Source organism: Plecotus auritus (genome assembly GCF_963455305.1).
Source record: "Plecotus auritus genome assembly, chromosome: 1".
NCBI lineage: Eukaryota > Metazoa > Chordata > Mammalia > Chiroptera > Vespertilionidae > Plecotus > Plecotus auritus.
Genome location: NC_137770.1, coordinates 131,254,536 through 131,271,210, shown reverse-complemented (window position 1 = coordinate 131,271,210; position 16,675 = coordinate 131,254,536). Strand labels below are relative to the sequence as shown.

At 36.5% G+C, this 16,675-nt stretch overlaps 1 protein-coding gene across 3 annotated transcripts in view; it reads right to left on the bottom strand.

Moving 5' to 3' along the window:
- Positions 1 to 3,035: 3,035 nt before the first annotated feature.
- KLHL28 (kelch like family member 28) overlaps positions 3,036 to 16,675 on the bottom strand; it is a 30,305-nt gene continuing 16,665 nt past the window's right edge. For all 3 annotated transcript variants that reach the window (XM_080642563.1, XM_080642564.1, XM_080642565.1), the window contains 4 exons: positions 14,801 to 15,699; positions 11,033 to 11,476; positions 9,070 to 9,278; positions 3,036 to 5,797 (listed from right to left, as the gene is read on the bottom strand). In XM_080642563.1, the coding sequence (XP_080498689.1) occupies positions 5,634 to 5,797; positions 9,070 to 9,278; positions 11,033 to 11,476; positions 14,801 to 15,699 (1,716 nt within the window). In that variant the 3' untranslated portion in view covers positions 3,036 to 5,633. The remainder of the gene's footprint in view (positions 5,798 to 9,069; positions 9,279 to 11,032; positions 11,477 to 14,800; positions 15,700 to 16,675) is intronic.

Sequence of the window (16,675 nt, the reverse complement as noted above, 5' to 3'; positions counted from 1 at the left end):
CAATCTATGTGATGTTTCTCTCTCTGTATCTTTTCCCTTCCCCTCCAGTCTAAAAATAAACAAGAATGAAAGTAAAAGCCCCTTTTCAAGACTGTGGGTTATCTAAAAATATGAGACATTTCCAATCCTTGCAGGGAATCCATTCAAATCTATAGTTTACAACTCCCTTAAAGATGGCACCTGGAGCTCAGCCTCCCTTTAAGGAGGGCTGCTGGTTACCTGACGCTGGCCATAAGGTAACAAAATATTCTGGACTGCTACCTTGTCTGCCTCAAGTAAACCTTCTTAAAGACTGGTTAGAGAATCTAAAGGATAGAAAGCCAGGGACAGCATTGAACTTACCCACTGAACTCTTGTGCCTGCTTTGCTAATAAATGTTTCTTTACTAATGAATGGCTATCCTACATCTACCTCAACTTTTGTGACTACTACCTATCTACCAAGAACCACCTAAGAGCTGAGCATAAAGAAGTTAGTTTAGGTCAGTTCACAACAATTGACAAATACAAAGTCATGTTTTTCAAATTTATTCTAAACATAGTCATTACAGAGCATTACCACAATAGTACATACAAAGAACTTTTAAAATAAGACAAAATACAACCTTCAACAAGTTAATGCCACTTTACTATGTAAACAAAATTAAAATGAAACCCTGATGCTAAAAAGATAACTATTCAGAGGTAAAATACAGATACAAAAACATTTAAATATTAACATAATCCACACTAGATCACATTCTTTGCAAGAGAGTACATATATAGTACTCTACCTCTATAAAATTTCGGAATTCTGTTAAAATCAAAACCATCTCTGGTTTATGATACAGCACAATTCATAAGGCAAAAATATAGGCATTATTATCCAGTTCTTTAATTTCACTTGTATTTTAAGGCAAACTTGGAACTTTTTGCTTGGTATTTTAAAATAAATGGGACTTACACATGATAACCTGACAAAAGTAACAATAAATATCCCTACTTAAATATGCGTAATATAAAAGACATATGGATAACAATTTTTCTCTCTGCAGAGATGTAAACTGGATTTTTATTTGACTCCATATTCACACCCATAAGAAAACTTGTAAACCTATAGTTTTAAAACTTACTGTAGTCCTCACTCTTTTCAAATATGTATCAACACTGAATCAATATACTGTAAGTGAAAATCCAGTATCTATCCAGCCACAGAATAATTGCATCTAATTAAATGTCTAATTAAAGTGCTGTTTTACAAAGAAAAAAAAAAAGGTAGAACTGGATGTTAACTTGACAGGTGATATCTTATCATTCTTAACTTTCAAACTACAGAGGTTTTAGAGGTTATCACAAGTTTATTGAACTTTAAGCAGTATATTTATGGTGGAATCTGGTTTTCCTGAAAATGAGCACTTAGGTGACAATACCAGAAATCCAACACCAAAACTAAAAACAAACACAACATTATATGTACATATATTTCCTTCAATATCAGCCAGAGCATTGATAATATAGTATTTTTTTAAGCTTCTATGATTTTGTTACCTACTAGAAAATATATTATCAAATTCCAGGGAATTTGGAATTCTATAGATGTTAGGTTTTTTTTATAAATCATTTTCATGCCAATAAAACCTAATTGAACACAAAAGGATACAAATGTTTATACATAAACTGGGTCTCTAATTACTCATGATGTTGGAGATAAGGAATTAGATTCACACTTTATCACTATAGTTATTTGGGTATAGGTCTCCCTCACTATATTTTATTCTTTGAGTGAAAAGACTATATCTTATTTATATTTCTAGCCTCTATAGCATCTAGCACAATATCTCATACAGATAGTAGACCCTCCATTTTTGTCAAGCTATCAAAATAATTTTCAAAACCTAATGAATGCCATTTTTCTATCACTTGATACCACTTCCTATAATTTTATATTCATTCATATCTAAAACAATATTAGCAATAACATATAGAACTTACATAAATATCCTTTGGTCTACTTTAAAAATCACTTAAGTTCTATTACTATATTCAACAAATACTAAATAGCCAAACATTCCTAACTGATTATGTCCTCATAAAGTAATCATAAAAGGCAATTATCTTCCAACTGATTAGATAATCTCTATTTCTCACTGCCACTTAAAAAAATATTTGTGGGCAATCTTAATTAGCTGTCTCCTCCTTGATTATATAAAACTAGTGGCCTGGTGCACGAAATTCGTGCACGGGGCGGGGCGGGGGGAAGCCCTCAGCCCAGCCTGCACCCTCTCCAATCTGGGACCCCTTGAGGGATGTCTGACCGCCTGTTTAGCATCCCTCTCACAATCTAGGACTGCTGGCTCCCAACCATTCACCTGCCTCTGCCTGAATGCCCCTAACCGCTTCTGCCTGCCAGCCTGATCACCCCCTAACCACTCCCCTGCCAGCCTGATCGACGCCTAACTGCTCCCTGGCCGGCCCAATTGCCCCTAACTGCCCTCCCCTGCTGGGCCTGGTCACCCCCAACTGCCCTCTCCTGCAGGCCTGGGTCCCGCCCCCCAACTGTCCTCCCCTGCAGGCCTGGTCCCCCCCAAACTGCCCTCCCCTGCTGGCCTGGTCCCCCCAACTGCCCTCCTCTGCTGGCCTGGTCACCCCTAACTGCCCACAACTGCCCTCCCCTGCAAGCTATCTTGTGGTGGCCATCTTGTGTCCACATGGGGGCAGCCATCTTTGACCACATGGGGGCTGCCATCCTGTGTCTTGGAGTGATGGTCAATTTGCATATTACTATTTTATTAGATAGGATTATGTCTAGCATCTTTAACCCTGTGAATTTATAGTCAAATATCTTTATCCTCTTTAGCATAAGAAACATGTGACTTTAAATTCACAATTTATCAGCAGAGTATTCATAATGAAACTTCTCACAAATCTGTACAAGAAGGTTCTACTGTAAAGTTATTAGTTTTCAAATCACATTAATAACTATGGTTGTTATAATAGTACAGCAGCTTTAGCAAACCTGAAATAAATATTTCTAAATTTGTTTTCTTTTTTCTCTTCATTTTACAGGTTTTCATAATTTTTTCTCTGGTATATGGCTTCTATTATTGCCCCAAATATTTCACATTTAGTCTTCTTCAACATAAAATTCAAATTTTTTCCAAAACAACAATCAAGAGATGCCTTTGATCTAACTTACCAAATGATTTATATATTTTATATTAATTTGAGAATGGCAATGATATATGGAGTAAAACATAATTAAAATAAAATGTGTAGTATAGTGTTGTTTACAATTAAAATAATTTTCTAGTCTTTCAAATTCCCTTCTAGGGAGAAAGGATTAAATATAGAATAACAGGATGTATTTAACAACTTTATTGATATAAATAGAAAGAAAATTGAGTTGGGAAATTTAAACCAAATATGTGATGGAATCTATTTTAAATTGCTTTTCTTTAAATAAAGTCTAAGCCAATCACAATAATGCACCTTGTTTCTATCCAAAAGATTTATTCAAATCAATTAAAAAGTTATTGCTATATATCATTGTGATTTAAACAAGCAACAGAGAAAATAGCCTGTGAAGTTTATTAGTAGCTCCTGTTGAGTTCTTACTTACAAGAGACTAAAAATCACTTGCAAGGTTTTATAATCTGTCAAAATATTCATAAATCATGATACTACTTGTGTTTAAAGATGATTTTTAAATAATTTGGTAGTATATATTTAAATCTACAACTGGCAGTTTATGGAAGAACAAGGAAAACAGCAAATTGCCAGCTACAGTTTTTAAGAAATAACATGTATGCTAACAAATTAACTTACGTTTTATTACAAATGGCTTCTTAACAATAGTTTAGAACCTTATGGCACTTAAGAATGCAGTATAATTTTTCTTACAAATTTTCACTGGGTTTTTAGACTATAAAGAGATGGTGGACAAGTGAAAAAAAATCATGGAAAAGAAAATGAAATTACTATAGTAACAAAAATAAAAGTACCAACATCCTAATAAAATGCAAGGTAATGTGTTCAAGTCTAATGGACACTTAGTAAAACATGCTAAAATAAAAATCAATCAACCACTTCTTTTAAATAAGCTGTCACTTGGCAATAGCAAACCATTTTGCTTTAAAAGATAATTTTTTTTAGTTAAAGTAGAACCAAATTTAGAACCATTACTCAAGTAAACAATGAGTTCCAGTTTTCCTCAATGACTTTAAAATATTCAGTTACCAAGAAATGTAGAGTAATGCATAACTGCCTAGTGCTTTATATTTAATGCATATATTTTTGTTTTTATAGGAGGACATGTAATATCTAGCACAAGAAGAAAGAAGATAAAAATGTATCTTTCTTTAAATCATTATTCAGGAACCATGGAAAGCATAACATAGGCATTAAGGTAATTTTTGGATGTTAACATTAGTATATTCACTAACATTTTTAATAAGCACAAATAAATCAAGCCAGTCAAAATGAAAAATACTATCAAAACATGTCATGCAAATTTCATACTGAACATCCAAAAGAACATCGTTATAGCCTTGTTATAGCTCCTACGCTAGCACCATTTTTATATCTAAAAACACTTTGAAAAAGCAAACAAATGTCTTAAAACCTGAAATTATTATAAGGATATATGAAAAAATCAATATGCACTAAGGGCGATATTAAATATTTGTCATTTATGTGCATCAACACTGGGAAGCTTGCTGTACTACTAAAAAAATAAACTGATGTGCTTAACTCTATCCATGCTTAGCATAGCAGAACTGGATAAGTAAATTCTTCCAGCATTAACCTGCCCACGTAAAAAAGATATAAACAGTAAATATATTTTAACAGGCCCCCAAATATCATGATAGTAAAAACATTTGTCTTGCAAAGTTATTACAGCCCCAGCCCTAAAGCCATTTAGCAGGAAGAATGTCCAGGTGATTCACTAGAGCATATAATTTATATCCCTTAAAAGTACCAAAAAAAGCAGCCCTTTATTTAAAATGTGAAGCATATGAATTTATATCCAACAGACAGTATCAGTACTCTGTCCAGACATTCACTACACTCTAGCATCTAAACATCATTTATCCTAGTAATCATGGTGCATATTAAGGAGGAAGAGAGCTAAAAATTTTTTTAAAAAGCAAGTTTTTCACATGTACACTTATGAACATAAAACTACTTTATGTCAGCCCAGCTGGTGTGGCTCAGTGGTTGATCATCAATCCATTAACCAGGAGGTCACTGGTTCAATTCCTGGTCAGGGCACATGCTTGGGTTTCAGGCTAAATCCCCAGTGCAGGGCATGCAGGAGGCAGCCAACTGATGTTTCTATCTCTATTCCTCTCCCTTCCTCTTTCTCTAAAATCAATAAATAACATTAAAAGAAACTACTTTATGCCAGTATTAGAGGAAAAAGTGCACAATTCAATTGGCAAGATCGTTCTTTTTTTTTTTTTTGATTATTGATTCACTGTGTAATCAAGAGCAACCAAAGCTACTTGTCAGTTAAAAGTACCCAACAAAATGTTGAGTCTTCATGACATTTCAAGTTAAAAACAAAGCAATGCAGCTTTGGGGTTTCAGAAAATTGGGCATCCTTTCATGCGGCACGAAGTTCTTCACTTCACTATTTCCATGAGTCCACACTTGTCAAAGTGCAGTTAACCCAAAATTGCAGCGACAGTATATCATGCCAGCTGAATCCAGCCATGTATCTGAGATAGGGTCATATTTCTGCACGGTGTTCAGATAGGAAGACCCTGAGTGACCACCGACCACATAAAGGTAGTTATCGATTACTGCAGCACCAACTCCTAGGAAAGGTGAATAAAAATGGGGAAAAAAACACATTAAGCATCTAGTAGACTTCTCACTAAAAATAAGTGAATTTGTATTTTAATGTTTTCTTAAAATACATTTCAACAATCTATTATTAATTATAAAAGCAATAGAGTAATACTAGAGGCCCGATGCACATTCGTGCCCTCTCGCAGTCCGGGACCCCTTGGGGGATGTTCACCTGCCAGCTTAGGCCCAATACCCCTGGGAATTGGGCCTAAGCCAGCAGTCAGACATCCCTCTCGCAGTCCAGGGCTCTCGCAGTCCAGGATCCCTCGCTCCTTACCGCCTGCCTGCAGCGGAGGCGGGAGAGGCTCCCACCACTGCTGCTGTGCTCGCCAGCCATGAGCCTGGCTTCTGGCTGAGCGGGGCTACCCCTGTGGGAGTGCAGTGACCACCAGGAGGCAGCTCCTGCGCTGAGCGTCTGCCCCCCTGGTGGTCAGTGCGCATCATAGCGACCGGTCATTCCGCTATTTTCGTATTAGGGTTTTATTTTATAGCATGAGCTCACTGGGAAAATATCCATGAATATAAAAGTAAAGTAACAGTAGAAGGCTTCCTTCACCTCTGTTCTCCAATCGTACTCTCTCTCTCCTACACCACAGAAAAATATTAAAAATGCAGCCCTGTCCCGGTGGGTGTGGCTCAGTAGTTGAGCATCCACCCATGAATCAAGAGGACACCAGTTGGATTCCCGGTCAGGGCACTTGCCTGGATTACAGGCTTGATCCCCAGTAGGGGCACGCAGGAGGCCGTCAATCGATGTTTTTATCTCTCTCTCCCTCTCCCTTCCTCTCTCTCTAAAATCAATAAAACATTTTCTTTTAAAAATGTAGCTTTGGCCAGGATTACTCAGTGGTTAGAGCATCAGCCCAAACACCACAGGGTCTCAGGCTTGAGTACAGTCAAGGGCACGTACCTTGGCTGCAGGTTTCATCACTGCCAACTGATGTCTCTCTCTCACATCTATATGTCTTTCTCTCTCTCTCTCTCTCGCTCTCTCTCTCTCTCTCCCTCCCTCCCTCCCCCTCATCCTCTTCCACTTTTTGTAAAAAAATGAAAATAATTAATGGAAAAAAGTATTTTTGGGTGAAGATACACACACACACACACACACACATAGATAGATAGATAGATAGATAGATAGATAGATAGATGCAGTAATTTCCTTTCCTATAGTTTGTGTTAAGCTATCTGTCACTATTATTAGATTGCAAACTCCTTAAGAGTTGGCACTATTTAAAAACTCGTCTTTGTATTCCTTTAATATTTGCACTGAATTGTGCATATGGTAAGTACTTAATAAAGACTTGAATGAGTAAAAAAAAAAACAATGCAGTATACTACACCACCCACCTTAACTGTTTATGAATCGGAATGTTTGTAACACAACGTTGTTGTTTTTTTAATCCTCACCCAAGAATATTTTCTCCATTAACCTCTAGAGAAAGTGGAAGGGAGGAGGAGAGACAGAGAGAAAGAAGCATCGAGGTGAGAGAGGCACATTGATTGGTTGCCTCCCACACATGCCAGACTAGGACTGGGAATCGAGATTGTAACTGAGGTATGTGATCTTGACCGGAATCAAACCTGTGACCCTTCAGTCCATGGGCTGGGTCAATGCTCCAACCACTGAGTCAAACCAGCCAGGGCCTCAACGTTTTTAATGAATAATGAACGAACATTTAAAAGAAGAATGCAGTATATATCTTTTCATATGTTTTCTTCTCATTTGATATCTACATATTTTTTAAAGATATTATTCATTTTCATCAAGTTTTCAAATATAAGTATCCCATTTTTCGAAAGTTCGTGTGACACCATTTTGCTTTACAAAAGACCTATATTACAGTTGACCCTTGAACAATGAAGGGGTTAGGGGTGCCAACACCTGCACAGTAAAAAATCTGAGTAGAACTCTTGATTCCCCAAAAACTTAAGAGCTTACTACTGACTGGAAACCTTACCAATAACATAAACAGTTGATTAACCCATATTTTGTAATTACATGTATTATATACTGTATTCTTACAATGAAGTAACCTAGAGAAAAAATATCAAGAAAATCATAATGAATAGAAAATATACTAGTATATACAGTATTTTTTGAAGAAAATACCTCACAAGTAAAACCATGTACATGTGGACTAAAGCAGTTCAAACCCATGTTGTTCACAGGTCAACTGTACCTGTTTCACTAATCAAAAGAAATCTGAAGAGGATCTTTGTTTTTACAAAAAATGACAAAAAGCAAAACTAGTTTTCAGCATTTGTTTTGTTGCAGCAAATTGTTATAGAGGCAGCATGCACCAAGCAGCGAGAGTGACACTGCCACGCTCTCCCTGCGAACTACCCTCAGCATCTCAGCATCACGCCACCTAACGTAACTGCTACTAGGCTTTAGCCACCTCGGTTTAGAAAAGGTTTCATAATAATGCTCTTTTTTTGAGGAGCAGGGGAAACCTATATATTAAAATATTCAGAAGTATCTATTGAGCTACATAATTTATGCTCTAAAAATTTTACTTTGTATTTTACAGTTTTAAAAAGAACAAGGCTGCCTAAATGTTTTACATCTCTTTTTTTATGGCTTTCTCTCTCAGTGATGATGCTACACAAACTATAGTAAACAACTAATAGTTCATTCCATTTTTCCTTTCAGTTTCTTTGCATGTTTGTTTCACAAGTTTCTTAAGTCACAAATGCAAAAAATACTAACACATTCCATCAGTAACTTAAAACTTTCCCTTTAAAATGATGTTACTTAGTAGAACTCAAAGATAATTTCTTCTTTTCCTTAATGTAATTGTTTTTCTCTAGGAACCCTGAAATTCAGACTTTTCTTAACTATACCCCTTGAGAAGGAGAGGACATTTGAAAGTGAACATATAGGTGCTGATGTGCAATAAAAAACAAAATAGAACATCCGAGGATTCTGTGTGTGTATGTGTCTAACATATAAAAAGATGACTTTTGTTATATGGACAAAAAGAGTTTCTATAAGATACATTCTATTACCAGCATATCTCAAAATGTGTTCTCCAAGTTTAAGAAATGATAATATGCACACTGGCATATTAAAACCACAGTAAAGAAATCTATGTGGTTTTGTCTAATCTCGCTGTCTTGCAAGTTTACCACAAAAGTGTGTTTTTTCTGAACAAGTAATACTCTTTATTATTATATTCCAAGAACATCACTATAAAAATATTGTCCTATATGTTCGAAATCAGTAAATTATTATTACCTGTTCTGGGTTCTTTCATTGGTCTACACACAGTCCACTGATTTTGATGAGGGTCATATCTTTCAATGCTTGACAAATGTGAGACACCGTTATGTCCACCTACCACAAAAATAAAGCCCAGCATGACACCCACACCAAAGTGGATCCTTTTATCTGCCATAGATGCAACCATCTCCCAGGAGTCCTTACTTGGATCATAACGCTCCACACTGCAAATATTCACAAAAGAAAGAATTAATTCACATATTCTTTGTGTTACTCTTCCTACTAAAGCAACACTAAACCCCACCTTTGAACTTTTAAAAGTTAAATAGACAGATATAAAACCAGAGTAGTTTATCCCAAATGTTTTGATTTTGCTGGTGAGATTGCAGGGATAAAAGTTTACCTTGTGGAATGGGTGCAAAAATAGCCATATGTTATCCCATTATGTTGTGTAAGCAGCAAGGTATATTAATGTTATAGAACTTTTGGAGCCAGAAAACCTGGGTTCAAGTGCTTAATGCACCATATTTAGAACTGAATGAACCCTAGTCCAACCACTTTGGATTTGTGTAATCCTGGGTAAGTCATATTTCCTCTCAGCTGCAAAAATGGCAATAATACAACCTCAAAGGATCCATGGAAGAATAATCAAATGAGTATGCATGGGAAAAAACTTTGAAAATCACAAACTGAATATAGATGTATTCTAAGGATATTAAGAGTCTTCTTCTACACAGCCAAGAAAAAGGGAAAAGAGGGAAAGAATAGGAATTTTTTCTTACAGGAGAATTCACAGTGGTTTACTGCAAAGCAAACACTGCAGATTTCATAGCACAAATTGGATAATCATCATAATCTCAGAGTGATTTAGGAAAAATCAAGGATATAAGTCAAATCTGCATTTCAGAGAACACTTGGCATTTTCAAGCTAGCCTATGGAAATTTGAATCAAATCAGAATTTCTAAAAGAGCTTCCCTAGAACATTCCGGAAGGCCATGTAGCCTATACTTTGCCTTGAAGCAGCACAAAGGCAAGCTTCTTAAGCTTGTTCTGGCCTTAATCTAACCTCTCAAAAGATCCTAAAGCATTTGAATGTCAGTAACTTAATTCTGGATTTAGGATAGAGACTAGACTGTAGACTAGATTAGAATATACACTAAATTATAACTTTCTGAAAGGACACCACAATAAAAATCTTTAGAGCAAAATCACTGGGTAAGAGTCAATAAACTGTAGCAAAAACTTAAAACTTCAAGAGTATCTCAAAATTAAAATACTTAACCTTTCATCTTATAAATCTCTGCCAGCAACTTTTCAAAGAGTAGAAACGTATGCCTGGGCCCTAGCCGGTTTGGCTCAGTGGAAAGAACATTGGCCCTCAGACTGAAGGGTCCCGGGTTCAATTCCAGTCAAGGGTGTGTACTGGTTGGGTGCAGAGGCAACCAATTAACACGTCTCTCTCACATCGATGTTTCTTTGTCTCTCCCTCTTCCTTCTACTCTCTAAAAATCAATGGAAAAATATCCTCAAGTGAGGATATTTTTAAGTAAGTAAATATATATAAAATAAATATACATATATATATACATAGTATAAGCATATAGGAATTGCATTTTTCACTTTTTTATTCTATTAAGCAATGCAATAATAGGCCATTTACAAACACACACACACACACACCACCCAAAATCTAGTTGTCTAACTTAATCTAATTTTCAGATTTCTGAATTTTAAAATCTATCCATTTATATTGATTGAATGAATATAAAATTTAGTAAGAGGCATTTGACTCTTAAGTTTGTATTAAATCCCCATGTAAACAATTATACTCATAGGGCAGATTAAATTTCCAAAATGTCTATTAATATTACTTTAAAATTTAAAAGGGGAAGTTAATTTATACACACAAATTGTTTAAAAGCCAGAAGTCATTGTTAATAATGCTTTAAAAATCTACAGCTTGATTAACTTAAATACCTGTTCATGTGGGCGGGACCATACCCACCAATGGCATATATCATTCCATCCAGCACAGCTGCAGCAAAACAACTTCGTGTTGTAGTCATTGGTGCCACAGGTTCCCATTTTCTTAATTTGGGAATATACTTCTCTACAGACTGTAAATAAGACTGTCCATCATAACCACCTAGGGCATAAAGTTCTCCTGCAAGTACTACTACTCCAAGGGTACTTCGGTGCTCATTCATTCTCTCGAGAGAAGTCCAGGTATTTGTATCAGGATTCCAGCATTCTACTGAATTTTCATGATTTCTGATAGTGAAATCAGGACGCACATCAGTTTCAATACCACCTATAACATACACTTTTTGGTCTAAAACGCATATTCCAAATTCATAGCGAGGCATGTTTAGGGGTGCCAAACCAATCCAAGAGTCATTCTGAGGAAAGTACATCTCCACACTAAAGAATAAGCAGAAAACATTAAATTTTAAAAATCAAAATGGTCCATCAACAAAAATGTTTAATCTCATTAGTAATCAGGAATATGAAGTTAAAGCCACAATAAACCATGACACACTTTCCAGACTGGGAAAAATTTAAAGTCAGATACTAACCACTGACAAGGATGTGGAGCAAGGAATAAACACTCTGTTGGTGAGAGTGTAAACTGGCAAAACTACCCTGGAAAATGATTTCACATTTTCTGGTAAATTTGAAGATATATACATGCCTGACAGCAATTTCATTCCTGTATATGTATTCTATGAATGCGTATTACAGTTTTACACCAGGCCACATATACAGAAATGTTCATAGCAGCACAACACAATCATCCATCAAAAGAAGAATCTATATAATAAAAGCCTAAGCAACCATTACAGCGGAACGACCAGAACAACCCGTCGCTATGATGCACGCTGACCACCAAGGGGCTGATGCTCAATGCAGGAGCTGCCCCCAGGTGGTTAGTGCGCTCCCACAGAGGGAGCACCGCTCAGCCAGAAGGCGGGCTCACGGCTGGCAAGCACAGTGGCGGTGGCGGGAGCCTCTCCCACCTCTGCGGCAGAGCTAAGGAGCAGCAAGCCGAGTGGTAAGAAGCAGTGAGCAGGCGGGTGGTAAGGCGCGAGAGCTCTCGGACTGTGAGAGGGCACATGCCAGGCTGAGGGACATCCCCCCTCCCTAGTGCATGAATTTTGTGCACCGGGCCTCTAGTGAATAAATAAGATGGTATATCCACCCTATGACTGAGCAATTCCATTCCTAAGATATACTAGTATACCCAAGAGAAATGTACACATATATACATGTACAAGGATGTTCACAGATACGTTATTTGTAGTAGTTAAAAACTGGGTGTTTTTAAATGTTCCACATGTTCATCAACAAAAAAAAAATGGATAAATTGTGGCATATTATACAAGAGAATAGTACACAGCAATGAAAATGAACAAACTATAGCTACATGCAACAGGAATGAATCTTACACATATAACATTGAGGGAAAGAAGCCAAAATTGAGAAAATTATATTCTATATACAGTAGGTCCTTGGGTTATATCGGAGATCCGTTCCTATGGCACGACGTAACACGATTTTCGCCGTTAAGTCGGAACCCACCTACATAAGCACCTATGTCACTCACATGGAACACATACACAGCAGTAATGAAGTGAAACAGTAAAAAAGATTTTTTTAAAAGATAACAATTCCTGACCTTTACTTGTGGTAAATAAATTAAAAAAAATAAAGCACATATGTACATACGTCGAAATGACGGAACTTTTTTTTTTTTTAATAAATAAATGGGATATGGTGACGTAACTACGAAATGACTTACGTGGAGTCCGACGTAACCCGAGGACTGCCTATAGTTTCACTCATATGAAGTTCAAAAAACATTTCTAACCTCTGGATTAAAAATGAGGATAGTGGTGACCTTTGGGGAAGACAGGCAGGGAACTCAAGGATGGTTTCTGTGTGTTAGTAATGTTTCCTATTTCTTAATCTGGTTTGTAATGTTCACTTTGTGATAATTCCAAGTTGTACATTTAGAATTTGTGAACTTTTCTGCATGTGTGTAGCATTTCAATTTATTTTTATAATTAACATGTTCATTGTAGAAAGTATTATATTATGTCCACATAATACCGCGCACCAATGAAACTAAATAAACTATTTCCTCATGTAGTCTCTCAGATGGATTTCATAAACTTACTGCTGAGCAAGAAAACACATATCTGAAAAATATATATAGTACTTCATTTATATAAAAATGCATAGCCCTGACCGGTATGATGGCTCAGTTGGCTGGGTGTCATCCTGTGCACCAGGAGTTTGCCAGTTGGATTCCCAGTCAAGGGCACATGCCTGGGTTGTGGGCTCAATCCCTGGTAGGGGGATGCAAGAGGCAGCCAATCAATGTTGCACTCTCACATCGATGTTTCTCTCTCCCTCTCTTTTCCTCTCTTCCTAAAAATCAATAAACTATTCTTTAAAAAAAGAAGAAGAAAAGGTGTAAAACCTAATGATATATTAGGGCACATAAAAGATACGGCAAAATTATAACACAAAGGAATAATGCATAGAAAATTCAGAATAGTGCTTCAGTTGATTGAACATAGTCCTGTGCATTCCTGTGCACCGAAAAGTTGCTGGTTTGATTTCTAATCAACCTGGGTGGTGGGTTTGGTCCCAGGTTGGGACACGAATGGAAGGCAACTGGTTGATGTTTCTTTCTCACATCAATGTTTCTCTCTCTCTCTCTCTCTCCCCCTCTTCTTTCCTCTCTCTCTAAAATCAATAAAAAGATATTTTAAAAAGATACAGAATATATCAGTTGACATTGATAAAATAGCCTACCATTGAGGCAGGAAAAGCAATCTACCAAATTTTTGGAAATAGCCAGAAAGAAATCCACAGTATTAAAGAAATATATCAAATACAAAAGTTTTCATGAAGCAATTCCCTTCAAGGGAAAAGCAAAGATAATATCCAGTTATATTTTCAATATATAAAAGTTATTTGTATAATGCTGTAAATCAGGGATTGGCAAATACAGTTATGGGCCAAATTCAGCTCATCAATATTTTTGTAAATAAAGTTTTATTGGAATCTAGCTATGCTAATTCATTTATGTACTGTCTATGACTTCTCTCACACATGGCAGAGTTGAGTAGTTATAATAGAAACCATATGGCCACAAAGTCTAAAATATTATTTGGCTCTTCATAGAAATAGTCTGACAACTCCAAGTTATTAGAAAAGAAAGCACTTTTTACTACTGTCACTACAAAAATTTACATTGAACAAAAGAAACTGCATATAAAGTCTATGATTTGTATCAATATCCTACTTTTTCTTATTTCTTTGGTGGTTCTTCAATTAATTGAATTCATTCAAACCCAATCTTGGCCCTAAGTCTCCCTCATCAGATTTCTAGCTCTCCTCTTTAGCACCTTCTGATATAGCTAGCAAATATAAATCCCTCTGACCTGGTGTGACTCTAATAAAGATACAAATGGTTTCACAAAGAAAAAAGACATAAAATAGAAAAGTTAGTAAGTACCCAGAAGAGATGAAGTTTGTACACTGCAAGTGGGGTGTTAATAATTGAGAGTGTTGTAGAGAATGGATGATAATGTCATTAAAACAATCAGGTAAGTGTTTAGGAAGAAGAGAAAAAAGAAGCAAATTTAAAAAAAATAAGAAAATCAAACTATTTTAAAATTATGGAAAACACATTTAGAAAGTTTAAAATCTATTAATATCAATCCTTCTATTTACCTATCCAAAGTGGCAAACAGTCCAGATTTTCCTCCTACTGCACAAAGTACTTTGGGAGCACAGCGAGGTCGTGTCATCAAGACTGTCTGATGGGAGAGTCTATGTTCAGGCATAAAGTGGTACTTTAGGGCTTCATTCAAAAGATGTTTACAAGTACGGTCATCACGAATAAGATGATTTGCTTCATATAATCTAGTGAGAAACTTAACACTTAGCAATGGTAATCGCACACTGTTAAGTAGCTGTGCTAAGTATTTCTGGCGTTCTTGTACATCATAATTGATCCAAGATTCAAGTGCATAAAAAACAGTCTCTTCGGTAGCTACATTCAAACAGTCATTGGAAACAATTTCATCCAAATCAGCATGTGTAAGCTCAAAAAACTCTTCAGTCTGGCAAACAGCTTCAAAATTCTGGCATATATATTTAGTGGCTGCCAAATAAAGGTCATGACAACCATACGTCTCTGCAAAACGAGAAATTCCAATACAATTACCAGGATCAAGTTGGCTTTCAAGAAATGCACAACATTCTTTCAGGACAAGTTTTATCTGGAGTAGGTTTGCTGCTGGAAGGAGAGATTCTACTGTGTCCTGTGAAATAAAAATAGTCCCCGTGTAGGCATATTCCACAATAGCCTGGAGAGCAGTTTCATCAATGCACTGAAACTCAACCTCACTGTTCTCTTTTTCAGAAAGATTTCCAGTAAACATAGCTTTGAAATATGGGCTGATGCTGGCAAGTACCACTTTGTGAGCATGAATTTTAACATCACCTACTCGAAGAATGATGTCACAGAGTTCATGATGTTGACGAAGAAGATTCAGACCCTGCAGAAGTTGTTCAGAATGTAAGTGTGTTAAGTTAGCAAGCATGTAGGTCGGGGATGTATGGTCCATCTACAGAAAAACAAAAAGCACAAACAGTTAATTCAAAATAATCTTGCCAATATGGTATCTTTTCCTAATAGTACAAAACAAATAAAATTTGTTGTTTGTTGTGTTTTAAATACATTATGCTAAATACCACACAGAGGCTTTTTAAAAAATATATTTTTATTGATTTCAGAGAGGAAGGAGAGGGAGAAAGAGATAGAAACATCAATGATGAGAGAATCATTGATTGGCTGCCTCCTGCACACCCTCTACTGGGGATCAAGCCTGCAATTTGGACATGTACCCTGACCAGGAATTGAACTGTGACCTCCTGGTTCATAGGTTGATGCTCAACTACTGAGCCACACCAGCCAGGCAACAGGGGCTTTTAAAGTTAAAAGTGATATAACCAGTCATATAATTCAACTCCTTCAAAATACATATTAAGAAACAGAGGCCCACCCTAGCCAGTTTGGCTCACTGGATAGAGCGTAAGCCTATGGACTGAAGGGTCCCAGGTTCGATTCTGTTCAAGGGCACATGCCAGGGTTGCGGGCTCAATCCCCAGTAGGGGGTGTGCAGGAGGCAGTCAATCGATTCTCTTTTATCATTGATGTTTCTCTCTCTCTCTTCCTCTCTGAAATCAATTTAAAAAGAAAAAGGAAAAGAAACAGAGGCCCAAAGATTATGATTTTATGCCCCAGACCACAAAGGTCTCTTGACAATTGACTTTTGGATCACAATTCTGCCAACTCTTCTATTTACCTTCATTAAATTAAAGTCTGAGCTATCACTGAGAAACACCAGCCAGGGCTACTCAATTCTTTTTTTTTTTTTTAAATATATTTTATTGATTTTACAGAGAGAAAGGGAGAGGGATATATAGAAACATCGATGAGAGAGTAACATGGATCAGCTGGCTCCTGCACATCCCCTACTGGGGATGTGCCTGCAACCAAGGTACATGCCCTTGACTGGAATCGAACCTGGGACCCTTCAG